The sequence below is a fragment of the Enoplosus armatus genome, chromosome 9 (genome assembly GCF_043641665.1).
Source record: "Enoplosus armatus isolate fEnoArm2 chromosome 9, fEnoArm2.hap1, whole genome shotgun sequence".
In the NCBI taxonomy this organism is placed as follows: domain Eukaryota; kingdom Metazoa; phylum Chordata; class Actinopteri; order Centrarchiformes; family Enoplosidae; genus Enoplosus; species Enoplosus armatus.
The window spans coordinates 14,886,748-14,907,161 of record NC_092188.1 but is presented as its reverse complement, the minus strand read 5'-3'; the positions used below and the strand labels follow the sequence as shown (position 1 = coordinate 14,907,161).

Sequence of the window (20,414 nt, the reverse complement as noted above, 5' to 3'; positions counted from 1 at the left end):
GTTACAGACCAGAAGGCCGGAGTCAAACACGACCACAGGCGCAGGGCTGTCCTGTCCTGACAGCAGCTGATCCTCCACATCTGTTTCCATGATGCGTTTGCAGAACTCTATCACGTTGTCCACCCTCTATTCCCGGGTACAAACAGACGTCTTTGTGGTGCACCGGCACATCTTTCAGCAGCCTTTAGTTTCCCCTCCCTCTCTCTCTCTGTTAAAGGAGTGTCATGTGTTCAGGTGCTCGCTGCTCTCTTTCTCTCCCTCTCACGGCCTCAACAGCCACATTGTCTAGCGTGCGTCCTTCCTCTGAGCCTCAGAAGACTTGCCTGAATCTGGTGCATCCAGAGCTCTCTTGGACCTGCTGGCCACAGCTCTGAGGGACAAAAAGTCAGTCACATAATTAGAGACACGATCCAAATGTAAGTGAAGTTGTGAGAGTATATCTATTACTGTCATTCAAAGCTCACCTTAGGATGCTGAGTATGTTGAGTTGACGTCTCTTTACAGATCTCTTCGTGGAAGTGATTTCAGGGCTGTACAAAAAGAAACAATTTAGTTACCAAAAATGACCAGTACCTTTGACACACAGACATACTATGACATTGCAGTTTGTCACTTTAAATGTTTTATTGGTATTGCTGTGGTTAAAGAACACCCCACTTGAATAAAAGCATACAACACGATATATTCTTTTACACTCTCAGTAACCTGAAAACATCTTATCTTTACAGACTCACTAAATGTTTTATGTTACAAAAATAGTGCACCAAATCAGCAAATGTCACATTGTCGACCTCACGTGATGCCTCCCCTCTCGGCCTGTCACTCACTGTTTCTAGGTGGTGACACTATTTGTTTGGCATTTCTAGGAAACTTGAGTTCTCAATTTAGCTTCTAATTGCTTCCAAACTCCTACACACTTCACTCGGCCCTCAGAGCCAATCAAAAAACAGCTTTGTGCACCAGCCTGAGATTATTCTACCCCCTCGAGCCCCAGCTGTATTGTTTTGATGATCACACCCTCCGACATGCAGTAACAAGACATTTAGGCTAATGATAGCATTGCAGTGAAATGAGATGTTCCCTCACACCACACCACTCATTGTCCTCCACACAAATAATAAATAATACCTGCCTTTACAAACTAAGCAACCTCTGATGGAAACATAAGGGCTTGGGCCCTGACGCACCTGTGATGGCAGAAGCTGGTGCAGGTTTGATCATCAGGGTTGGCACAGGTACAGCGGCAAGTGGACCTTCTGCGCCTGGACAGAGGGCTGCCAAGACCATAAACTGTTGTCTTGCTGCCGAGAGAAAGAGAGACACAATACAAAGTCACAGTACAAAGTCACAGTGCAGATGAGTGAGTTGCATGTGTGTGTCCCTATGCGGTGCGTCTTCTCATGCTAACCTGGGCGTATTGACCCAGATGATATCCAGGTGGCAGAAGTAGTGGCACTCGGAGTCCAGCGGGCTGCTGCAGGCACAGCGCTTGGTCCTCTCTCTCTGTGTTGTTGGGACACCGTCACCGGCCTCCACTTCCAGCTGCTTCATCACCGGACGACCCAAACCTGGTCCGAGACAAAGAGCCACTCAGTAACAGCGTCCACATCCAAACACAGTAGCATCAACTCCAGCCGAAGCCAAACCAACTGTCAGCGGCCCTGCCTCTGCCTTTACTCTTTTCTACTTTCATTGTTTTTCACAACACAAAACAGATACATTACATCACCAGTCTATTATGAACAGAATATGCAAGTGAGAACAAGAAAAAGCTCATCAACTATTCTTCACAAATTCCGCTTTCTTTCTTTCAAAAACTCATCACTCTTGATCTTTTCACAGTGAGCAAACAGACTTATTTACTGGACAGGGAAGCGTGAATTCCTTGGCTTTTTTCATGCAAAGGTAAAAAAACCCTGACTGAAATAAGGAAAAACACTACCACGCTCCTGCTGCTTGTACTTGAGGTATTACAGGAATCAATTAACAAACAGAATGTCAACATTTAGCAGCAGTAAAAATCTGCAGCAATGAGCAGCTTTTGTGATAAATAGATCCTTTTATTTGTTCTGTGCTTCTTGCCAAAACATGTATGTGCACCAACACACAGCGATGGTCGTTGCTGCTTTGTGCACAGTGTGACTGAGATTAAAGCCAGAGTACATACAGTATGTGAGTCAGTCTACACCGCTAAGAAAAACACAAACATATAGCAATATGTTTTTTTTTATGACATTCTCTCTTCTAACATGACTGAGAAAGCTCTTTGGTGGATTTAAGGTTGATGAACTTATATCTGATGCCATGCACGTCCCTCTAAAACAAGAATATAAAGTTGTTGGTTTTCAGAATATATTTTAAATAGAATGATATATAATTAAATAGACTCACCATCCTGCATGGAGGCCCAAAGAGTGATGAGAAGAAGAACGCTGGTGTTAGTAGTCATAGTTGAAAGCAGATGGATGGAGCTCTGCAGAGAGACTGGTGTCCTTACAGTTACAGTCGTGTTTTTAATGTGCTGCTGCTGCTGTTTGTCTGCAGGTGTCTGAGCTCTGTCACTCTTTTATGCCTCTCCTCTCCTCTCCCTCACATGATGTCATGGGAAAAGCTCCACCCACGGCCTCATGCCATGGAGCCACAGTGTACGACCCTAGGGTGCTCCAACCTGTGACACATACCAGGAATATTTGATGCTTTGTAGCCTCTCCGTGACACCGCTGTCACCTGCTGAGTGACATTTATGTCTGCAGTTTGCCTTTGAAAGAGGAATTGTGTCTTTCCTCTAGTTAGATATGAGGTTTGAGGGGGAGGAAGAGGGATTACCTAATGTGCTTGAGTAGAGAGATGGAGGCTTATAGATCCTGATATGAATATGCGTGTGGGAAGAGATAAGAGGGGAGATGCAGTGATGTGCTGGTATGCAATGGAGAGAGATTTTAAATTGGGTTTTCCAGGCCAGTTTCAAAATAAAACAAAGACTGATACTTTACTTAGACAATTGTGACCCTTTAATGTATTCTGAAACAGTATCAACATTTTTTTAAATGACTGAAAAATACCTTGTTTTGAGCAATAATGGATGAATAAACCTTTTAACCTCAAAGAATGTACTGTAATGATAAAAATGTTGGACTTTCCACAGTGACATTTGAAAAACATTCATGATTTTTGAATTTGGTTATAAGTAAAATACATGAAATAATTCATAGATAAATAAATCTATTGCAAAATTTGGACTTAATATTCAAGACGGCAATAATCGACGCCAGACCCAGTTACTGACTTGCTGGTGAACATAGCAGAGTGTTTAGCAGCTGAAGAGCCAGATATTTCTAAAAGGAGTTGATAGAGACCAAAAGCAGAGCTAAAAGAGAACTGCTGGACGTGTAAATAAGCAACTGTTTGCTGTTTTGTAATTTTCTAACTGTCAAAAAAAGAAATTCCAGAGTTACATTTGACTGAATTGATGCCTCCATGATGGCTGACGAAGGCCCACACAGAGACAAGCAGGCTGCTCTTACCTGCCCACAGGCAGTACTGCTCCTAGTCATGTCCCACCCACATGGAGCCCAGTATGCAGGTCAGCCATGCCAGAGTCACGTAGATAGCCAAATGGCAGCTATCACTCATGTAATGTAAATGCACATTCAGATTAGTTGCGTGGGTATTGTCTTCACTGCCGTTATTTCCCAAAAGATGACAGATCACCTTTATGATTGGGAAATGGACTAATGAATATGAAAATTTGGATATTTTTTGCTACTGATTTTTTTCCAATGGAAACATGTGAAGGCAGACAGTGTATTTGGGAATAATATAGATTGAAAGATGGATGTGTAATCACTTAACAAAGTCAGTTTTGTTTGCTTAGTTATTACTATAAGGGCAGATAGAAATACATGTTTTCCCCATTAATTTGTCATAATCCATTCTAGGGTTAGTGTTTACTTGAAGGGGTTTATAATCCACTTTCCATGAAACCTGACACCTAAACATATAGAACACAGCGGAGAGCAAACAGGACTGTTCCTCTGTACAGTGGGAACACCTGGTGTACAAAAACAGCTGCCTGTGAAAACATAGAAGAGGGTCAATCAAAATCAGAACACAGGATTAAGTCATTAAAATGAAATGCTATACAACACTATTGTGTAAAGCACATTCACACCTTGTATTGTGTTTCCACTTTAAATTTGGGACCTCCTCCCACACTCTTAGAAGAAGAGTTAGCTATTGAGTCGGTCAGGATATTCTAGTGTCTAATACATGATCTGCCAGACTTCCGGAGGGGAGGGGACAATGTTTTCCTCTCACATAAAGATTTGTGGAATGTGTGACATGGTGATGAGATTGCCACACTGCATCATGATAGTGCAACACATTCTTGCACCAGAGGTTACAAGTTCAGTTCCCTCAGGAGCACAGATGTGCCCCTCTCTACAGGCGTCATATCACATTAAGCAGCCCCGTCTCTGAAAAATACAAGTAACAAGTAAAAGTGAAGGATGAAGCCAAAGTCTCTTTTTATTCAGCCATGCCCAAACGTCTTGGCCAGCTTCTGTCCTAGAAGGAGTTAATTTTTAATTAGCAGTAGTTTACCTCCTCAGTTCACTCCTTTGAAAATATAATCTCCCTCTAACCCTCTGGCTCTGTGTTGCCTGCATGCACAGGGCTTTGAAAGAGGAAGAATGGTCATTTGCTTCACGTGCCTATCTGTTGCCTGTTTTGTAACATTTTCTGTGAACTGTTAAGTCACAGCTTTTGGCGCTCGCTGGCTGTGCCCCGAGTCAGCTTTATGTAATCCACGTCCTGCTGTGCTGTTAAACATTGTTGTGCAGAGCACCAGTGACACTACTGGTATGGGAATATTGTTTTATACTCCAAGAGTTGCATCTGCGAGTGCTTTAAATAGTTAAGGAAAGTGATATGATAAAACAGAATCATCAAGGGTTAAATCAGGATAAATAAAATCAGCCTTTGGAAGTGATAAATGTGTGTCTACATAATAAAGATGGGTGTTGTCAGGAAATGAATAAACAGCTGACCCATATAGGTCAGAATTTATAGACATGTTGTTTATGTTGGTTCAGATTTGATAAAGTGAATTTCCTCTTTGTGTGTACCCTCTTGGCCCCAATAGAAACTAAACCAAGGGAACCAGGATGCCAAACAACACCAGTGTTTCTGTTGTCAAGTTTAAGAGTGCCTCCTTTTTCTAACATATCAACTGCAATGATGAGAAAAATATTTTGATACATACCTGAGTGTTGGTGATTTAGTAGCGACATCTTGTGGTACTACTAAAGGCTTACAGCTGTCTGGTTGCTCCCATAAAAGAGAAAGGTTTGGTAGTTAATTATTGTGGGTTTATATCTGCTATGAAACCATTGCCACATACTGACAGGTAACAAATTAAAATAAACACCTAAATAAATGAGTGGAGATGCATAAAGGAAGCAGATGCTTCCATATGGGGCACAAGAGGTCAAAGAATGGTTTGGCGAGTATGACAATGTGAATCAAATGCTATGGCTGTAACGGTCCCATCCACTGTAGAGAAACATCCCAACTGAACACCCATGGGACATTTGGACTGGCAGGTTAGACAGCGCTCTCCACCACCATCAAAACACCAAATCAGGGAATATCTTTTGGAAGAATGATGTATAATCCCTGCAGCAGAGTTCAATTGGAGAATTTAGGTCAAGATAAAGCTATTCTGGCAACTTGCGGAGGCCCAACGCCTTACTAAGAAACTGTTCTAGATTTGACATGCAAGTAATCAAGTAAAAATCTGCAAAGGCAAATAGCATTTTAGAAATATTACAGGTAAGACAGATTCAATTTGACACAAAACGACTTGTGTTTGAGAAGAGGGAAAAAGGAAAACACAACTTTCCTAAAGGGACAATACACATGGAAAATGGTTGTAGCCACTAATCACCACACGTAATCACAAGGGGGTGAAGAGTACAACCAAACATATCACAAACTACCACCAAAGTAGAAGCCAGAATACCACAAAACCCATTAAAAAGTACCACAAACAACTACATATAGCCACAAAGTGCACCACAGGGTAGTACAAAATATAACAAAAAGTACCACAAAGAAATGACACATCTTCTTGTGTTCTTCTGAAAGGAGGTAACCACTTCTGATCCAGTAAGTTGAACCCCATTGTAAACGTTTATGATTTGTTTTGATGTTTTCTTTGTCGATGTTCCACTGTACTGTAATTAAACAGAATTATGGTACAAACTATTAGAGCAAAAGCACAACGCTGTACACATGGCGACATGGAAGAAAGGCACAACCTCAAGAGAGTCTGGTGCATTTTTTATTTCTTCAATGACTAGAAATTTTGCTGTGTGTGAAATCTGCAGGGCACTTAATCTTCCGGTACCAGCCTAACTCAATCCCTCATCTTTGTCACCAATTCAAGTCACAAAAACATCATGAAAAAGACACACAGATGTAACAAAAAACATCCTTTTTTCCAATAAAAAAAAAGAAAGAAACAACCTTTAAACAATGATCATTGTCATCAAATAACAATAAATAAGGAGCACTCTTCCCTGTACAGAGATATATTCTAATCTAAAATCTTTTGTAATAAAAAATAGAACTTCAGTGCAATTTCCTTTGACACATTTCTGCTGCTCCTTCAATATCTCAATCAACAATGCGACTTTCTGTTACCCTGGCATTAAAGCAATGGAACAGAAAACACCAAATATTAACCTCCTGAACAACACACAAAAAAAGCAGATATAAAATTTTACAGCCTTCTCTTTGTCTGTACTGTACATCTCAAAACATAAACCTGGACAGAAAAGGCACAAGTAACTACAATTTGAGTAATACTGGACAAAATTTGGACAAACAAAAATGGAATTATTTTTGATTAAAGATTTTGGTCATTTACAAATTTATTCATAATCCTTTTACATATATTTAAACAGACATTAAGATTACCAGTATCAATAGAGATACAGGAGGGATATATATGTATATATATGTATATATATATGTATACATATATATACATATATATATAAAAAATTTATATATGTATAGATATACATTATTTTTACAAAGAAAAAAGTGCATTTTTATAACAAACCTGAATATTGCCAAGAACAAACATTTAAGTTAACAATAGTATTGAAAACTGTATAAAAACAAAGCAATAAAAAAACAAGACTAGTGTAGCAACCAATAAAGCAAAATGGGATGCATGACGCATCAAGGTGTAGACACTGTTAAGTGCTCTGGTCTGTTCTAGCTGAGTCTCCTTTAGCTCCTCCCTCCACCCGATCACCACCAGGCTCCTCCCCCTCTGGCTGCTGACCAATGATACGCGAGGCTACAGGGGCTGCTAGACTGAGGGGTGCTCTTGAATGAATGTCTCTGACGCAGCGTTCGGTGGTCTCAGCAGCAGACCTGCGGGTGTGGGCGGAGCTTTGTGAGCTGCCATATTGCTTTGAGTCTGTGGTCTCCAACTCCGGTTTGGAACATGTTAGTGCTGTGCTGAGAACGCACCGTCCTGACTGGCTGGTTCCTGCTGCCTGGTGCTCTGACCAGTGGTCTCCAGGAGTCCTAAGCCCTTGAATTCTGGGGGTCCCGCCCCAGTATGATTCAAATCTGGCCAGTGACGGCCCCTCCTTGGGGGGAGACGTTGGGGACGAGGGGGTGGTAGGGTGGGACCTCGGTCTGGCCTGTACCATTTGGATCCCTCCGATGGGGATCATCAGATAGGGGACCTTGGCTTGTTGGGAGTGCATGGGAAGATGGCTGAAGATGTTGTCTGCTGTTTGGTGGCCAGGATAACCCTCACAGGTGGAAAGACGAAAAGCAGGCGGGAACAAGCTGGCTTCTGGCAATGTTGGTCCTTCTGCTGCTGTACCACTTTTCTCCTGTAGGGGGAGCAAAGAACTCATCATTACATTTCATGGGCTTGCTCTGTCAGTACACAAGGTACTGTACACTGAGATCTTCCTAGGAGGAAAGTGCAGATGAAATGCATTCTGGTTGCTGTCTATTTCTCAGTTTAAATTTCAGATACAGATCTGTGCAGACCAAAAAAAAAAGGACTCACCCTTTTGACATGACTACCCTTTGTACCTGGGCTCTCCCATGGCAGGTATCCAGGGCTCCTGTGCTGTAACCCGAGCGGCGAGGGAGGGGTCCGAGCTTGTGGTGACCTGTAGTAGCTTGGCGAAATGGGATGAAGAGGAGAAAGGGGTCTGATGGGAGATGGCCCTCTCTCAGGGGAGGGTGAGACATGTCGGCTGGGCGAGGACAGCTCCGTCCTGGGGGAGAGGCTGTGGATGGGTGAGGACAGCTCAAGACGGGGGGAGAGGCTGCGGCTGGGGGAACAGCTCTCACTGCTGGGGGAGAAGGCTCTTGGCGACGACTTCCAGCCCCGCCGGGAGAACAGGGCTCTCCTGCTGCCCGGAGAGGCGGCTCGTCTGCTGGGCCAAACTCCTCTTGGGGAGGGCTCCTGACCGGGGTTGGGACTGGGGCCCGGGGGCTCAGGGTCAGGAGTGTCCTGCTGAGAGTGCCTACTGCAGCTGGAATGCCCCCCCGTTGATGGGTGGGTGTCTGACGAACAGGAGGATGGTGGGTCGTCATGGGATGCGGACTCCTCTTCCTCATCATCATCGTCATCGTTGTCGTCATCATCCTCAGACTCCTCCACGTCAGAAAACTGATGTTCCTCCTGTTCCTCTGAGCCACACACACGCTCATCACTTCCTGCTGTTGAAAAACATACACATCCTTTAAACTATATCCCTTTACATCCATCCTTTACTAAATGTACAGTCGTGACAAAAATCGTCACACTAAAGGACATGAAAACACATGAACAGAACGATTTTCAGGACGAAGCACAAAGGGTTAGGACAGCGTACTGTATCTTTCTGACAAACCTCACCCACCACCCATCAAACCCATGTTATAAATAGAATGAAGATGAAAAGACCGGAATTTAATTGAATAGCACCACTCTATTCACAAACTATCTCAACAGCCTTGTGAATGGAACGATGGTTTAAATGGCACGTCCTTGGCTGTGATGAGTGTGGTCTGTCAGCAAGAAAGAGACAGCGAGGGGAGGGCCAGTAGAGGAAGGTTAGGGAGGAGACCGTGAGGTGGCTGGCTTTGAGGCTGTTTTGTGGCTTTGACAGGGGGCAGATGTAAGTGTTGGAACACGGAGACTGTGAAATGCTCTGTATTTTTCATTCACTTATCTTATACTTTTTCATATTTCTTATGCAAGGCCAAAGGGAGGAGAATAGAACATGGTGTTGCATAAGCTGTCAGTGCTGAGCAGCTACAATTCTTCACAGGCAGAAGTTCATCCAGCTGTATACCAATGTTTCTCTACAGTGGATGGGAAATATGTGAGATGCCTCTCCATCCCCTCTTAAGTACCTGTTTCCTCGCTCTCTGGCTCGTCCAGTGATGACTCAGATACTCCCATTGCCTGGCATTTTTTCCCATGAGCCTTTGACTTCATGTGTTTTGTAAGGTTCCCTAGGAAGGGACAAGAAAAGCACATTAAAATTGCCCTCCACACTAGCAGGGCAAGAATGAGGATATTTCAACAACAGAGGTAAAATGTGGTCACTGGGCATAAAGTAGATGGCTATAATATAATGGAAAGAATAGTAATACAAATTTAAGTAACTTGTGAATTGTCCCCTTACCTTTGGTTTTGAAGGCAAAGTTGCAGTGTTTGCAAATGTACGGACGGACATCGGTGTGCGTTCGGATGTGCTTTTTCAGCATACTCGGCTTCTTACAGCGGATGCCACACTCTCCACATATGTACTTGCCCCTGCCGCGACCTCTCACATAAACATACTCCTCATTGGACTTATACCTAAGAGAGAGAGAGGATAAAGAAACAGAAAGATAAGAGATTTTTTCACCACACAATCACAAATTAGGATTATTTTCCTATAGACCACTGATTTCACTGAGCACAAATACCTAGCTTCTTCACTGATCCTCATAGTTGATTGATTTAAATTGAATTGCATTTTAAAGCTTGATTTTTTTGGCTACTTGAGGGCAACGGAACAAGCTGAAGACACAGCATTAACATATTTTCACCTTGGACAGTTTCTGTCTCTTTAGCTGCTAAATGCTTCACTATGTTCACCAGCCAGTTGCTAACTTTGCCTGTCTGCCATTTGGTGCTGGGCAGGTAGCATACAGTGTTTTTACAGAGCTGAAAACAGCTGATGACAGTGAATTTTGGGGGCGGAAAAACCAAAACGACACACTAAAAGATACTGAAGTACTCTGTAGAGATGAGGGAAACTCAGTTGGGTGATAATTCTCTGTGACTTTGTCATTTGACCTATTGTTCTATATCTAATATTGATTTGTGCAGCTGTTGAATGTGGGTTTGTGTGCGGCACAAATACATACACACATGCACCCAAAACACACACACAGAAACTGGGAAACAAGGCTTTCTTTATGGAGGCGGGTTGGGGAAGCCCCACCAAAACCCCAGCAGCACTGAGTCCCTTGGCTGTTCCCTCCCCTACACCCTGGGCACACAGAGAATACCAGCTATTCTGCTGTGATCGGGTGGCCCTGCCAACAACAGCAGCTAAAGAGAGGGAAGGGAAGCCTGGCTATGGCCCACAACCTAAAATAGACGCTATATATAAAAATCAAGCAACACATTTAGGTCTAGTCTATAAAAACATTGTTTATACCCAATCTTGATGTTTACCAAAAGCCTATTTGTGGACACAGAGGACCACAGACATTTTATATCTGAATGAATTGTCCTCTATGAAAAACTCCATCTGCTCTCACTACTCATGAAGACATGTACAATCCATTCTGAATTGTAAATATCCAATGTGTGTTGACTGTGTTTAATTACAGGATATGCACCACATCTACAAGAACCCAGGCTGTGAATGCTCCCTGTTGTATAACGGAACCAGAAACAGCAAATCACAACAAATTGTTACACAACTGTAAAATAGTCTCAACAGTGGCATTATGTTGTATTCATTCAGGAGCTGGCTACTGTTTACTGGCATGTATTGCTTGCCACTGCTAAAAATATCCACCCACATCTCAGGAAAAACAAAGCAGAAGTTGCACTTCACACATTGAGCATTAAATCAGCAGCGGGTCTCTCGGTACCGACAATCTGCCCCTGCTTGTGCTGTAGCTTTACGACTGCCATGGCAGATTGGTGGTGACTGATTGATAAGGCCATTGAATTTCAAAACAGCAACAACTGAATAACAGTAAAAGGCAATACTGCAGGTACTGAAACATACTTCAATCAGTAGTTGGCCAGAAGGGGATTTGACGTAACTAATCCTTTTGACACATATTGCTCACAGGAATGTCGATTTCAACCGTGTGGTTAAAGTGTTATGACAAATCTGCAATATTAACCACTTACACCATGAAAATCTATCTGCATGTTTTAACAGAATCCAGAAGGAGACAATTCAGCTTGTGCTCACTAAGAGAGAGACTTAGGCTGCCACCAAGAAGGAACAGTTATGCTTGCTTAATTGCTAAGACATGTTATTGAGGAGAAAGCTGCCTTGATCCAATATCTGTTTCTTTAGCTGTGTGATACTAATAAACTCTAAAGACCCCTGCACCCCACTTTCTTAAAGGGATCTCTGAAATTGGATCAGGATGAAATCGTGCAAGTCAGTGGAACATAAACAAAGCTGCATGGTGCACATTCATAAAAAAGTGTTGCTTGTTCTCCGGAATAAAATGAGTGGCACACAGCCATGGTTTCAAAGTGTTCACAAAAGGGAGATAGGGATAATGAATCCTAACAATGTCAGGGTACAAAACATTCTGCTGTGTTCAAGAGTAAGTAGCTGAGCTTATTTGCATGCATAGAGACAATACAGCAGGACATTATGGGGTGCAGGTACACAGAGAGAGGACACACAGGAGGTTGGGAGGTAATGAAGAGAAAATAATACATAGGTAAGTAAAACTGGAAGAGCTGCCAGAGTGGCACAGGCAGCATGAACAGAAGGAGGAAGGAGGTATGATGGAGACAGAAGCCGGGAAGAAGGGAGAAAGCTGTAGGCTGTTTATGGATGAAAATGCACTTTCTGATTGTGTGTAATGTGTGGCTACAAATGATAAAGAATTGTAATTACTGTCTTATCTACTGTTAAGCAGACAACTCCTTCACACTCAATCTGTGTGCACATTAACACAAAACACAGGCCTCACAAAAAAAAACACACACACACAAGCAAAAACATTCCTTAAATATCTCTCTATAATATTTTCCATTCCCATCAAAAGGAAAACCAGTGTGTTCTGAAATTCTCATTAATTGGGAACTTTTCACCTCTATCTATCTGCTCCATCATTTCCATCTTTCATCTTTTACTGCTCTACACAGAATCAGCTGCTGGGGAAACATTTAGCTCTTAACACCAATAAACACAAGCACAAATATGTGAATATGTGAGTGCAGTGAAGTGTACAGATGCATACAGGTTTAAAGACAAACACCTGCACGTATTGCACAGAAACACAACAATCATATGTTACTGATTGCTTGCAGATTGCTTTATACTGTTCCTCCGTGTCTTCTAGAAAACTTACGTAACTGTAAAAACAGGTATTAAAAAGAGTCTCAAAGTGAAGTTGGAGACAACCTTTTCCCCTTCACACACACACACACACACACACACACACACACACACACACACACACACACACTGCTATCTCTCCAAATTAACACTTCTAAAACACAGACAATCATGCCAGCAGTTAAGAGGAAAAAGCTTGGCTGCAGGTACAAATGAAGTCCCTGCGGGTGCCACTGCCTCCCATCTGTTACTGTAATTCTATGTGCAATCTTGTCAGCTCTCCATAGTTGCTGTTTCGCTGTCATTAGGCGTTGGTTTGTGACAGAAGAACAGATTACTTGTGTAATGAGGCACTGCCATTATTCGCAAATATTGAATTTTGAAATAAAAGATGTGCATTTCAACACTCTCTTGTAATTCTTACCCGCCTTCAAAGATGCGAACACGAGAAGCCTCGCTCTGTTTGGAGGTAGAGGGTCCTTCCTCTTCTCTCATCTCTTTATTCTCCTCCTTTTCATGCTGCTGCTGATCCTTTACTTTAGTGAGGGTGCTGGGTGGGGTGGCATGTACCTACACTCAAGACACACATAGAAAAATTCAAAACAACTTAAAATAAAATGTTAATTGTTTTATTGTTAAGAGTACTCCAATTACACCAGCGCAGCAGAACACAAGATATCGTCTTTTTTATTCTTCCTTGTCAAAATCCGGCACCTACATGACCCACAATGCAACTCAACCGCTGAGAGTTCGGCTGGATATTTGGGTGTGTTATGCTAGTAGCGGTTAATGGAACCACGAGCTGTTTTTGGAGTTTCATACAACTTTTTCTCATATGCAGTAGTACTTCCCAAGACCTGTAAACAGACTTTCATGTGTAAAATGTGTTTCCCATTAATGGGGTTCTATGTAAAACCTACAGATTAGCTAACAAAAGATAATAGTATAATATTCTATAGAAGTTTAGGGCCTCTTTAACAGAGTGGTCTACATTAACTTATAATTACAGTAAATACATATTGTGGTTATGTTTACCTCTGACACACGTGGGGTCCTGCTACTGGCAGGGGCCAATTTGCTTTTGGCTGGAGTCGGGGCCATGGCCATAGTGTACGTCTCTGAGCTGTGCTTCTGTTTGGAGCACAGTAGAGACAATGCCACCTTAGTGCTGAGGCCCGGCAAGTTGGGGTTGTGAGCACTGACGCTCCAGGTAGAATAAACTGAGGTGCCGGGGTCCCTCAGAGCAGATGGGTTGGGTTTGACATAGTTCAGGTAGCACCAGTTGACAGAGGTGGAGGTGCGGAGACTGGGGAATGAAGGGGTGCGTGGTCTTTCAACCCCCTCTTCCAAAACAGGCACCTCCTCCTTTTTTTTACATGTCTTCTCAGTTGACTCCTTTTCCTCCTCCTCCTTTTCCTCCCTATTATGCTTCCTTGGTACTTGCTCCTGCTCCCCCTCCACTTTCACAGTTGTCACCTCTACCCTCTCTGGCTGTTTCTTCTCTCCCTCTTCCAGTTTTCTCCCAGTGGCTTTACTTTCTTCTTCCTGGCTTACCTTGCCTTCTCCATCCTCCTCCTCCTCTCCTGCCTCATGTTGCTCCCCCTCCCCTTCCTCTTTTACCCTTTTCTGGTGACGTTGGGCCTCTGTGCTGAGCTCCAGACTGGCTGCAGGAGAAAGCATCCGTTTACTTCCTCCAGCCCCCAATGGACCGTAACCCTCCCCAGATCCTGAGGCCAGCTCTGCAGGCAGAGACAGGGGAAGAAGGCTCTTGATGTTGGGGGAGGGGACCTTCAAGTAGGACCTTTGCAGCTTGTCCCGCTCCACCTGGCCCATGATGACCATAGCTGTGCAAGAAATGGGTTCCTGTGAGTGGGTGGAGGCCAGGATCTGGGATAGGGTGGTATACATGGCACTGGCATAGGTAGGTATATGGGTCTGGAGTCGCACTGGCACCACAAGGGACACTACTGGTGTAAGCTGTGACAGGCATGTGGCAATGACCGGTCGTGGGTGGTGGTAGGAGATTGTTACAAGGGATTGATGGGTAAGGGCAGAAGACATGGAAGAGATGGACGGTCTGCTCTCTGTAGCGGGAGGGGAAGTAACATGTGTAGTAAGTCTTGGAGGAAAAGGCAAGTACAGAGCCTGGCTAGCTCTAGTCCTAGAGGAGAACTGGAGAGGAACTAGAGCAGGAAGCTGATGGAATGGTATACCCAACCGTTCTGCCATGTGGATCTGCGCTGGATGTATCTGTATTGGTGGAGGTCCTGTCTGTGAATGTAAGAAGGCCCTGTGGATGATTTGGGTGGACAGTACATCAGTGATGGCTGTGGTGACGGGGAGGAGCTGGGATAGTGATCCTGGGGAAAACACTTGCTGGCCTCTGGGCTGAAAAGGGAGAACATCCTGAGAGGGTGGGAAAATTTGTGGCTGTAACAGCTGCAAAGTTTTCCCTGTGGCTTCCGGGCTAAACCGGGAGCTTGCCTCGGTTGAGTAAGGAGGAGCATAGATGGAACGGGAAGGCCCAGGCTTTGGACTCTCTGCTCTGGACAACTGACTCATGCTGACCCCCTCCTCTTGCTCAGGTTCCCCTAAGGTGGCATGCTTCACAAGGAGACACTTTCTCCTTTCTTTCCAGGTGGATGCAGACTGCTGAGGGGACAGGGACCCATAGTCAAATGACTTACTTCTGGTCTCTGAGACCTGCTCTGTTTGTTGGGGGCTGGTTGGGGCCTGCTCTGAGGCTGAGCGCCTCATTTCCTTGTGGCTTTGGTGGTGTTGGTGGGAAGTGGATGGCACCATCAACATCTGGGAGCTTTGGCTACTGGAGGCCCAGACAGCAGGCTCTGATCTTGCTGTATCCTCAAAAGAAGCAGAAAGGCTTGAAGTGTGGGAGATGTTGCTCTCTTGACTGGGGCTGCGAGGCAGAGACACAGACTCAAAGCTAGACTCCCCAGAGGACTGGGCTGCTTCTGCCAGGCGGAGTCTCTTCTTCTTTGGTGGCAGCTTCTCTGCAGGGAGACGCGCCAGAGTCTGGCTACGCTGAGGCCACTGGAACTCCTCCACTCTTTCTGCCTCCTAGGACAGACAAATAGTTTAGCTTTAGCACTTTAAGTTGAAGGGACATGGATTACTGACCTGCTAAAACTTTTTCTTAGGGTTTTGAAGTTGAGGAAGAATTTAAATCAAAAGGAAAACACCCTTAAATCAATGCATGTTTCACATTTATCCAACATGAAACATTCAAAGATTGAAGGCCCTTGTTTTTGAGGGGAGGCAGATGAAATAGGTAAACAAAAGCAAGGCATTCAAATTGTATAAAATGTACAAAAATATATAGCCAAATACTATTTGAGATAATCATAAACCTTGGATGAGGATACTGTCACTGGCGGTGACACAGATGGCATGTCAGCATCAGGCTCCACAGTAACAAGGATCTCTGGCACTTGGATGTTTGGCTGGCGGATGAGACGTGATGTAGAGGGTGATGGTTTTGGCTCGGGTTGTTGTGTTTGCTGACTCTGTCTGAGGTCTGGTTCCTGACTTTCCATGGATATACTCTCCTGCTTTTCAAAAGAGCTTGTGTGTTGGATGACAGACACACCTTTCCTGTCTTGCTGCTGCTGTTGTTTTGGCTCAGTCTGTAAAGAAACACCTAAAAACAAACAACAAATAATCATATTATATTGGTATATTGTTTTTGAATTATGATATTTAATTGTTTTTTAATTTAATTCCCATATCTGTAGTGTAGTGTAATTTCACACAGTAGTTTTCTGTATTCTTTGCTTTACAATGATGTCTATGCAGATATTGACTAGTATATGTTTTCTTTAGCTTTTCAGGTTTCTCAGATGTTAAAAGAGGATATAAAGGTATGAAAGGAAATAAATGTATAGCTCACACAGGATAATGTTATCATTTTATCTACAACTGCAAGGATACATAAACAAACCTGAGAGGGCCTGGCTGTGCTCTGGTCTGCTTGGAACAGGAATGAGGGCTGCAGAGCTGCCTGACATGGCTACATATCCAGGGCTGGGAGGATCCTCCTCCAGACTTTCCTCTTTCCTCCTTTTCCTCACAGCCATGGCCAGTGCTCGGAACTTATAGTGCATCATCATCTGGGGGCGATCCTCTCTGCATGTTTTACTCACATCCCTGCTCTCTTGTTCTAGTGTTTGCTGCCCTGGGCATACGCCTCTGTGGGCCTCGTAACCTTCACTGTGTTGGAAGTGGGCCCCACATGCTTCACATTCAAACAGGCTTTGACTCTTTTGCTGTTGTTGTTGCTGTGGCTGCCTGGCTAGCTCAGCGCCTCTGGCTGAGGAGGAGGAGGTGGGGCCGGCCTCCTCCAGCATTACCTCAGCTCCCAGTGGAACTTCTATGGCAGGCTGGCGCCTCAGCATACGCTGGGCATGACCAACCCTCATCTCTGCTACCACCGCTTGCTGCTCATCAAATGACTGGCAGAGACGGTAACCTCCAGGAGACATGGTGCCAGAGGTGGAGGGCTCTCCTTGGCTGGTAGATGATGGCATTGAGTGGCTTCTAAGCAGAGGCACTGCTGACAGCTCCTGGGTACCTAGTGGATCTGCCTCAGGATTGTGGAGGTGCCTCAAACCACTGGGGCCAGGGGCTTCTCCTTTGGGATCGAATGTGTAGGGATCTTTGGGGGTGGTAAATTTGGGTGACTCCATGCTGCTCTTCCTGGATAGAGAGGAGCGTCTGGGCTTGACACTGTCAATCTCACTGGTGTCTACTACCGCTTCATTGATAGTGATGAGCTTGGTAATGTGTTCTATTACTTGGGTTTTGGGTACAGCGAAGGGAATGCTCTTGTCCTCTGTTCCGGAGGATGAGGAAAGTGAAGAATGAGGCTGCTGCTGATGGGGACTGCGCTGCTGCCCTCCCAGCCTTCCATATTTCCCTAGAATAATTTCTGCGTAGGTTTTGGCACTGGCACTGGGAGGGCTAACTTGGCAAAGGTCAGTGCTGCCTGATCCAGAGAAATAGCCAGATTCTGTGCTGCCCTTACTGCCAGGGCCTAGAGAAGAAGATGAGGTGGAGAGGGAGGAAGGAGGGTCATCTGGAGATGCCATCGGGCCACGTTTCCTTTCACTAAGCCTCAGTGCCAGCCTTTGCTTGACAGCCTGGGAGTCTTCAGGCCTCTGGCTCTCCTCTGAGCCTCCCAGCAGCTCCTTACCAACTTTCCTCTGCTGGCCCAACATCTCCTTTGAGGAGGATTTTCTGTGTTGGCCCGTCTCTTCTTCAGACTCAGTGCTTTCTCCCTCTGTGTGTTCCTCAGGGTCTTCTCCAATACCACTGCCCTCTGGTCCACTCAAACTGGGTTCATCACGACTGGACGCCAGGCCCGCCTTAATGCGATGGGCATGGGACTTGCGGTGCTTGTACAGGTTGCTCTTGGTCTTGAAAGAAAAGCCACAGGGGGCACAAGGGTAGGGTCTTTCTCCTGTGTGGGAGCGAATGTGTTTTTGAAGAACGCTTGGCTTGGCACACGGACGGCCACAGTAAGTGCACACATATTTCCCTGGTTTTGGGGGTTTCTTCTCCCCTTTTCTGGGTGAGCTGACCCCTTCTGGGCCTTCTTGGCTGGACTGAGATGGCACCCCATGGCCGTGCTCACCCCGGGTGGAGGAAGTAGAGGGGAGGGTTGAGGTTGATGAGGAAGCTGAAGAGAAGAAGCTGCCTCCTGAGGGACCTGGGGTGTCTGAATGCTGCCATGCTACTGCTTGCTGCTGCTGTAACCGAAGCAGAAGGTCAGTGCGTTTGGGTTGGCGATTTTGCAGACGGCCCAAGGCTCTGTGTACAGGACGAGGATTAGGAGGCTGCTGGGGCTGCTGAGGTGGACAAGATCCTACTGAGGATTCAGCTGTCACATGCTGCTGCTCTTGCCTTCCAGAGCGCTCCCCATCAGCCGGACGGCTGGGCTCTGCCTCCATAGAGTGGGGAGGAGGCCTCAAAGACACACAAGGAAGGGCTCTCTGAGCCTCATGGGGCTAACCGCATGGCAGCAGAGAGGTCAGAGGCAGTGGAACATCAACGGACTGAGTTGTAAATCACAACGGAGGGCCTTTTTCAGTGTGGGCCAAAAGTTATTCAAGAGGACCAAATGAGGCATCATTAAAAGGTGCCCTGGAGCTGCATGGATGCAGGTAAACATGGATCATCTTTCTGTACAAAGCAGCTCTGCTTCTGTCCAGCCTCAGCCATTCTAACAGCCCTCCCAAGGTCTTCGCTGCATCTCCTTTGTTGGTTGTCAAGAGTGTTAGCCGTTCTGCTTCTGAATGCGTCTAAAGAAACACAGAAAAAGACAAGAAAGGACTGAGTTACAAAAGTGGAAACATATTATTACATTTACAAGATTCTATAAAAAAAGGTGTTGTCACAAAGGGCTACAGTATAGCAGAGTGCTGTAAAAATATTCCCCAGTTTTCTTTTTTCCTCTTCACTTTGCAAAGTGAAAAAGTGAAAATGCAAAGTTTTTCAAAAAAAAGCAAAAAACAAAGAGAGGTAATAAAGAAAGGTCCTGTTCTGCTGAAAAACAGCACAGCAAAACAGACAGGACCTTATGAAGATAACGTCTTGACAATCAAGGGTCTCCAAAAACCCTTACATGCAGTCTGAAACACAGTTGTTAGTAGAGTAGAAGGCCAAAATCATTAGTGTCCTATGATCAAACTCCCTATTAAAAATTGCCCCCATATATCATATTATGACAAATAGCGTTACCTTTCCTGGTGTGGTATTGAGTGGGGTCAGTGTTGTAATGAGAACATTAGCAAGGTAATTGCATTAGCAACATGTTATTACTCTCATCTGTCCTGGCTTCAACTCTTAATAAGTAGATAGTGTGCTGTGATTCAAGAGACAGAGGCACACCTACTGTAAATCTATTAAGAAAAATTAGGTCAAGATGTTCTGTTATTGTAACACCTTCAAAAGGCATGGTGATCTGAGCACAAAGGCCTCTCATACATCCACATACTGTAAACACTTGTGAATCTCTTTAGAATTTAGATCAAATTAAAAACTCCCTTCTAATCACAACTTAAAACAAACAGATCTGATTCATATCTGACCCATGACTGGTCTACTCTGCAGGACTCAGAGCAGCTGAGGGCCAGCCAGGCAACATCCACAGTACAGGCACCAACAGAGGAGACCACAGTGTCAGGGCAAGGAGTCAAAACAAATGTTGGAAATATACCCTATGCTTATCTGATCTGGCACTAAAGCTGAAGGGGGTAAATGGAGGGGTGCTGTTTTCTAGTGGATAAAGGGACTTGACAGCAACTGGGTTTTGGCCTATGCCGCTCAGCCACCAGAGTGCAGTGTTTATGAGGGGCCAAGAGTAGTTGCTTGTTATGAAGCCTGTTGTGAAAGGGCACGGTGAAAACCTTTATCAAGATGGATCTATTGTAATATTTCCCACTCACACACTACTAGAGAGCTGTGTTTATGAGGAGCCAAGTATAGCTGATCATGGAGACTTGAGGGTATGATAAAATCTCCTCTTTTATCAAGATGTATGTTCTGTAATATTTCCCACTTACTACAAATCCTGCACTCCATCTCAACTCGAGACACGGGATTCTTGTATCGCAGCCAATCAAAACACATTCTGGGAATGGATGGGGCCAATCATAACATTTTCACTGAGCAGCCATGCCCAACTGCTGACAGTCCCAGCACAGGCTCATCCAGATTATCAATCATCATCTAAGACACTGACACTACTTGCAACCCCCCCGACTCTGT

At 44.6% G+C, this 20,414-nt stretch overlaps 2 protein-coding genes across 2 annotated transcripts; both read right to left on the bottom strand.

Annotated features, from left to right (window-relative positions):
* Positions 1-285: 285 nt before the first annotated feature.
* On the bottom strand, positions 286-1,560 carry LOC139290832 (endothelin-2). The gene is made up of 4 exons (XM_070912699.1): positions 1,409-1,560; positions 1,188-1,301; positions 465-530; positions 286-370 (listed from the first exon to the last, which is right to left on the bottom strand). The coding sequence occupies exons 1-4, from the start codon at positions 1,549-1,551 to the stop codon at positions 286-288; spliced, it is 408 nt and encodes a 135-aa protein (XP_070768800.1). The 5' UTR covers positions 1,552-1,560.
* A 5,575-nt stretch (positions 1,561-7,135) lies between these two features.
* Positions 7,136-18,888, bottom strand: LOC139289859 (transcription factor HIVEP3). Its single transcript, XM_070911504.1, has 8 exons — positions 16,588-18,888; positions 15,998-16,287; positions 13,665-15,707; positions 13,054-13,199; positions 9,720-9,895; positions 9,445-9,546; positions 8,105-8,766; positions 7,136-7,922 (listed from the first exon to the last, which is right to left on the bottom strand). The coding sequence occupies exons 1-8, from the start codon at positions 18,593-18,595 to the stop codon at positions 7,269-7,271; spliced, it is 6,081 nt and encodes a 2,026-aa protein (XP_070767605.1). The 5' UTR covers positions 18,596-18,888; the 3' UTR covers positions 7,136-7,268.
* Between the last annotated feature and the right edge of the window lie 1,526 nt (positions 18,889-20,414).

Excerpts from the sequence above, each read along its gene's own strand:
- LOC139290832 (XM_070912699.1), bottom strand. The coding sequence starts at position 1,551 with ATGAAGCAGCTGGAAGTGGAGGCCGGTGACGGTGTCCCAACAACACAG. Across the intron at positions 531-1,187 it reads ACCAGCTTCTGCCATCACAG|CCCTGAAATCACTTCCACGA; the intron begins GTGCGTCAGGGC and ends CTTTTTGTACAG. Across the intron at positions 371-464 it reads AACATACTCAGCATCCTAAG|AGCTGTGGCCAGCAGGTCCA; the intron begins GTGAGCTTTGAA and ends TTTGTCCCTCAG.
- LOC139289859 (XM_070911504.1), bottom strand. The coding sequence starts at position 18,595 with ATGGAGGCAGAGCCCAGCCGTCCGGCTGATGGGGAGCGCTCTGGAAGG. Across the intron at positions 13,200-13,664 it reads GGACCCCACGTGTGTCAGAG|GTACATGCCACCCCACCCAG; the intron begins GTAAACATAACC and ends TCTTGAGTGTAG. Across the intron at positions 9,547-9,719 it reads CTTTGCCTTCAAAACCAAAG|GGAACCTTACAAAACACATG; the intron begins GTAAGGGGACAA and ends GTCCCTTCCTAG.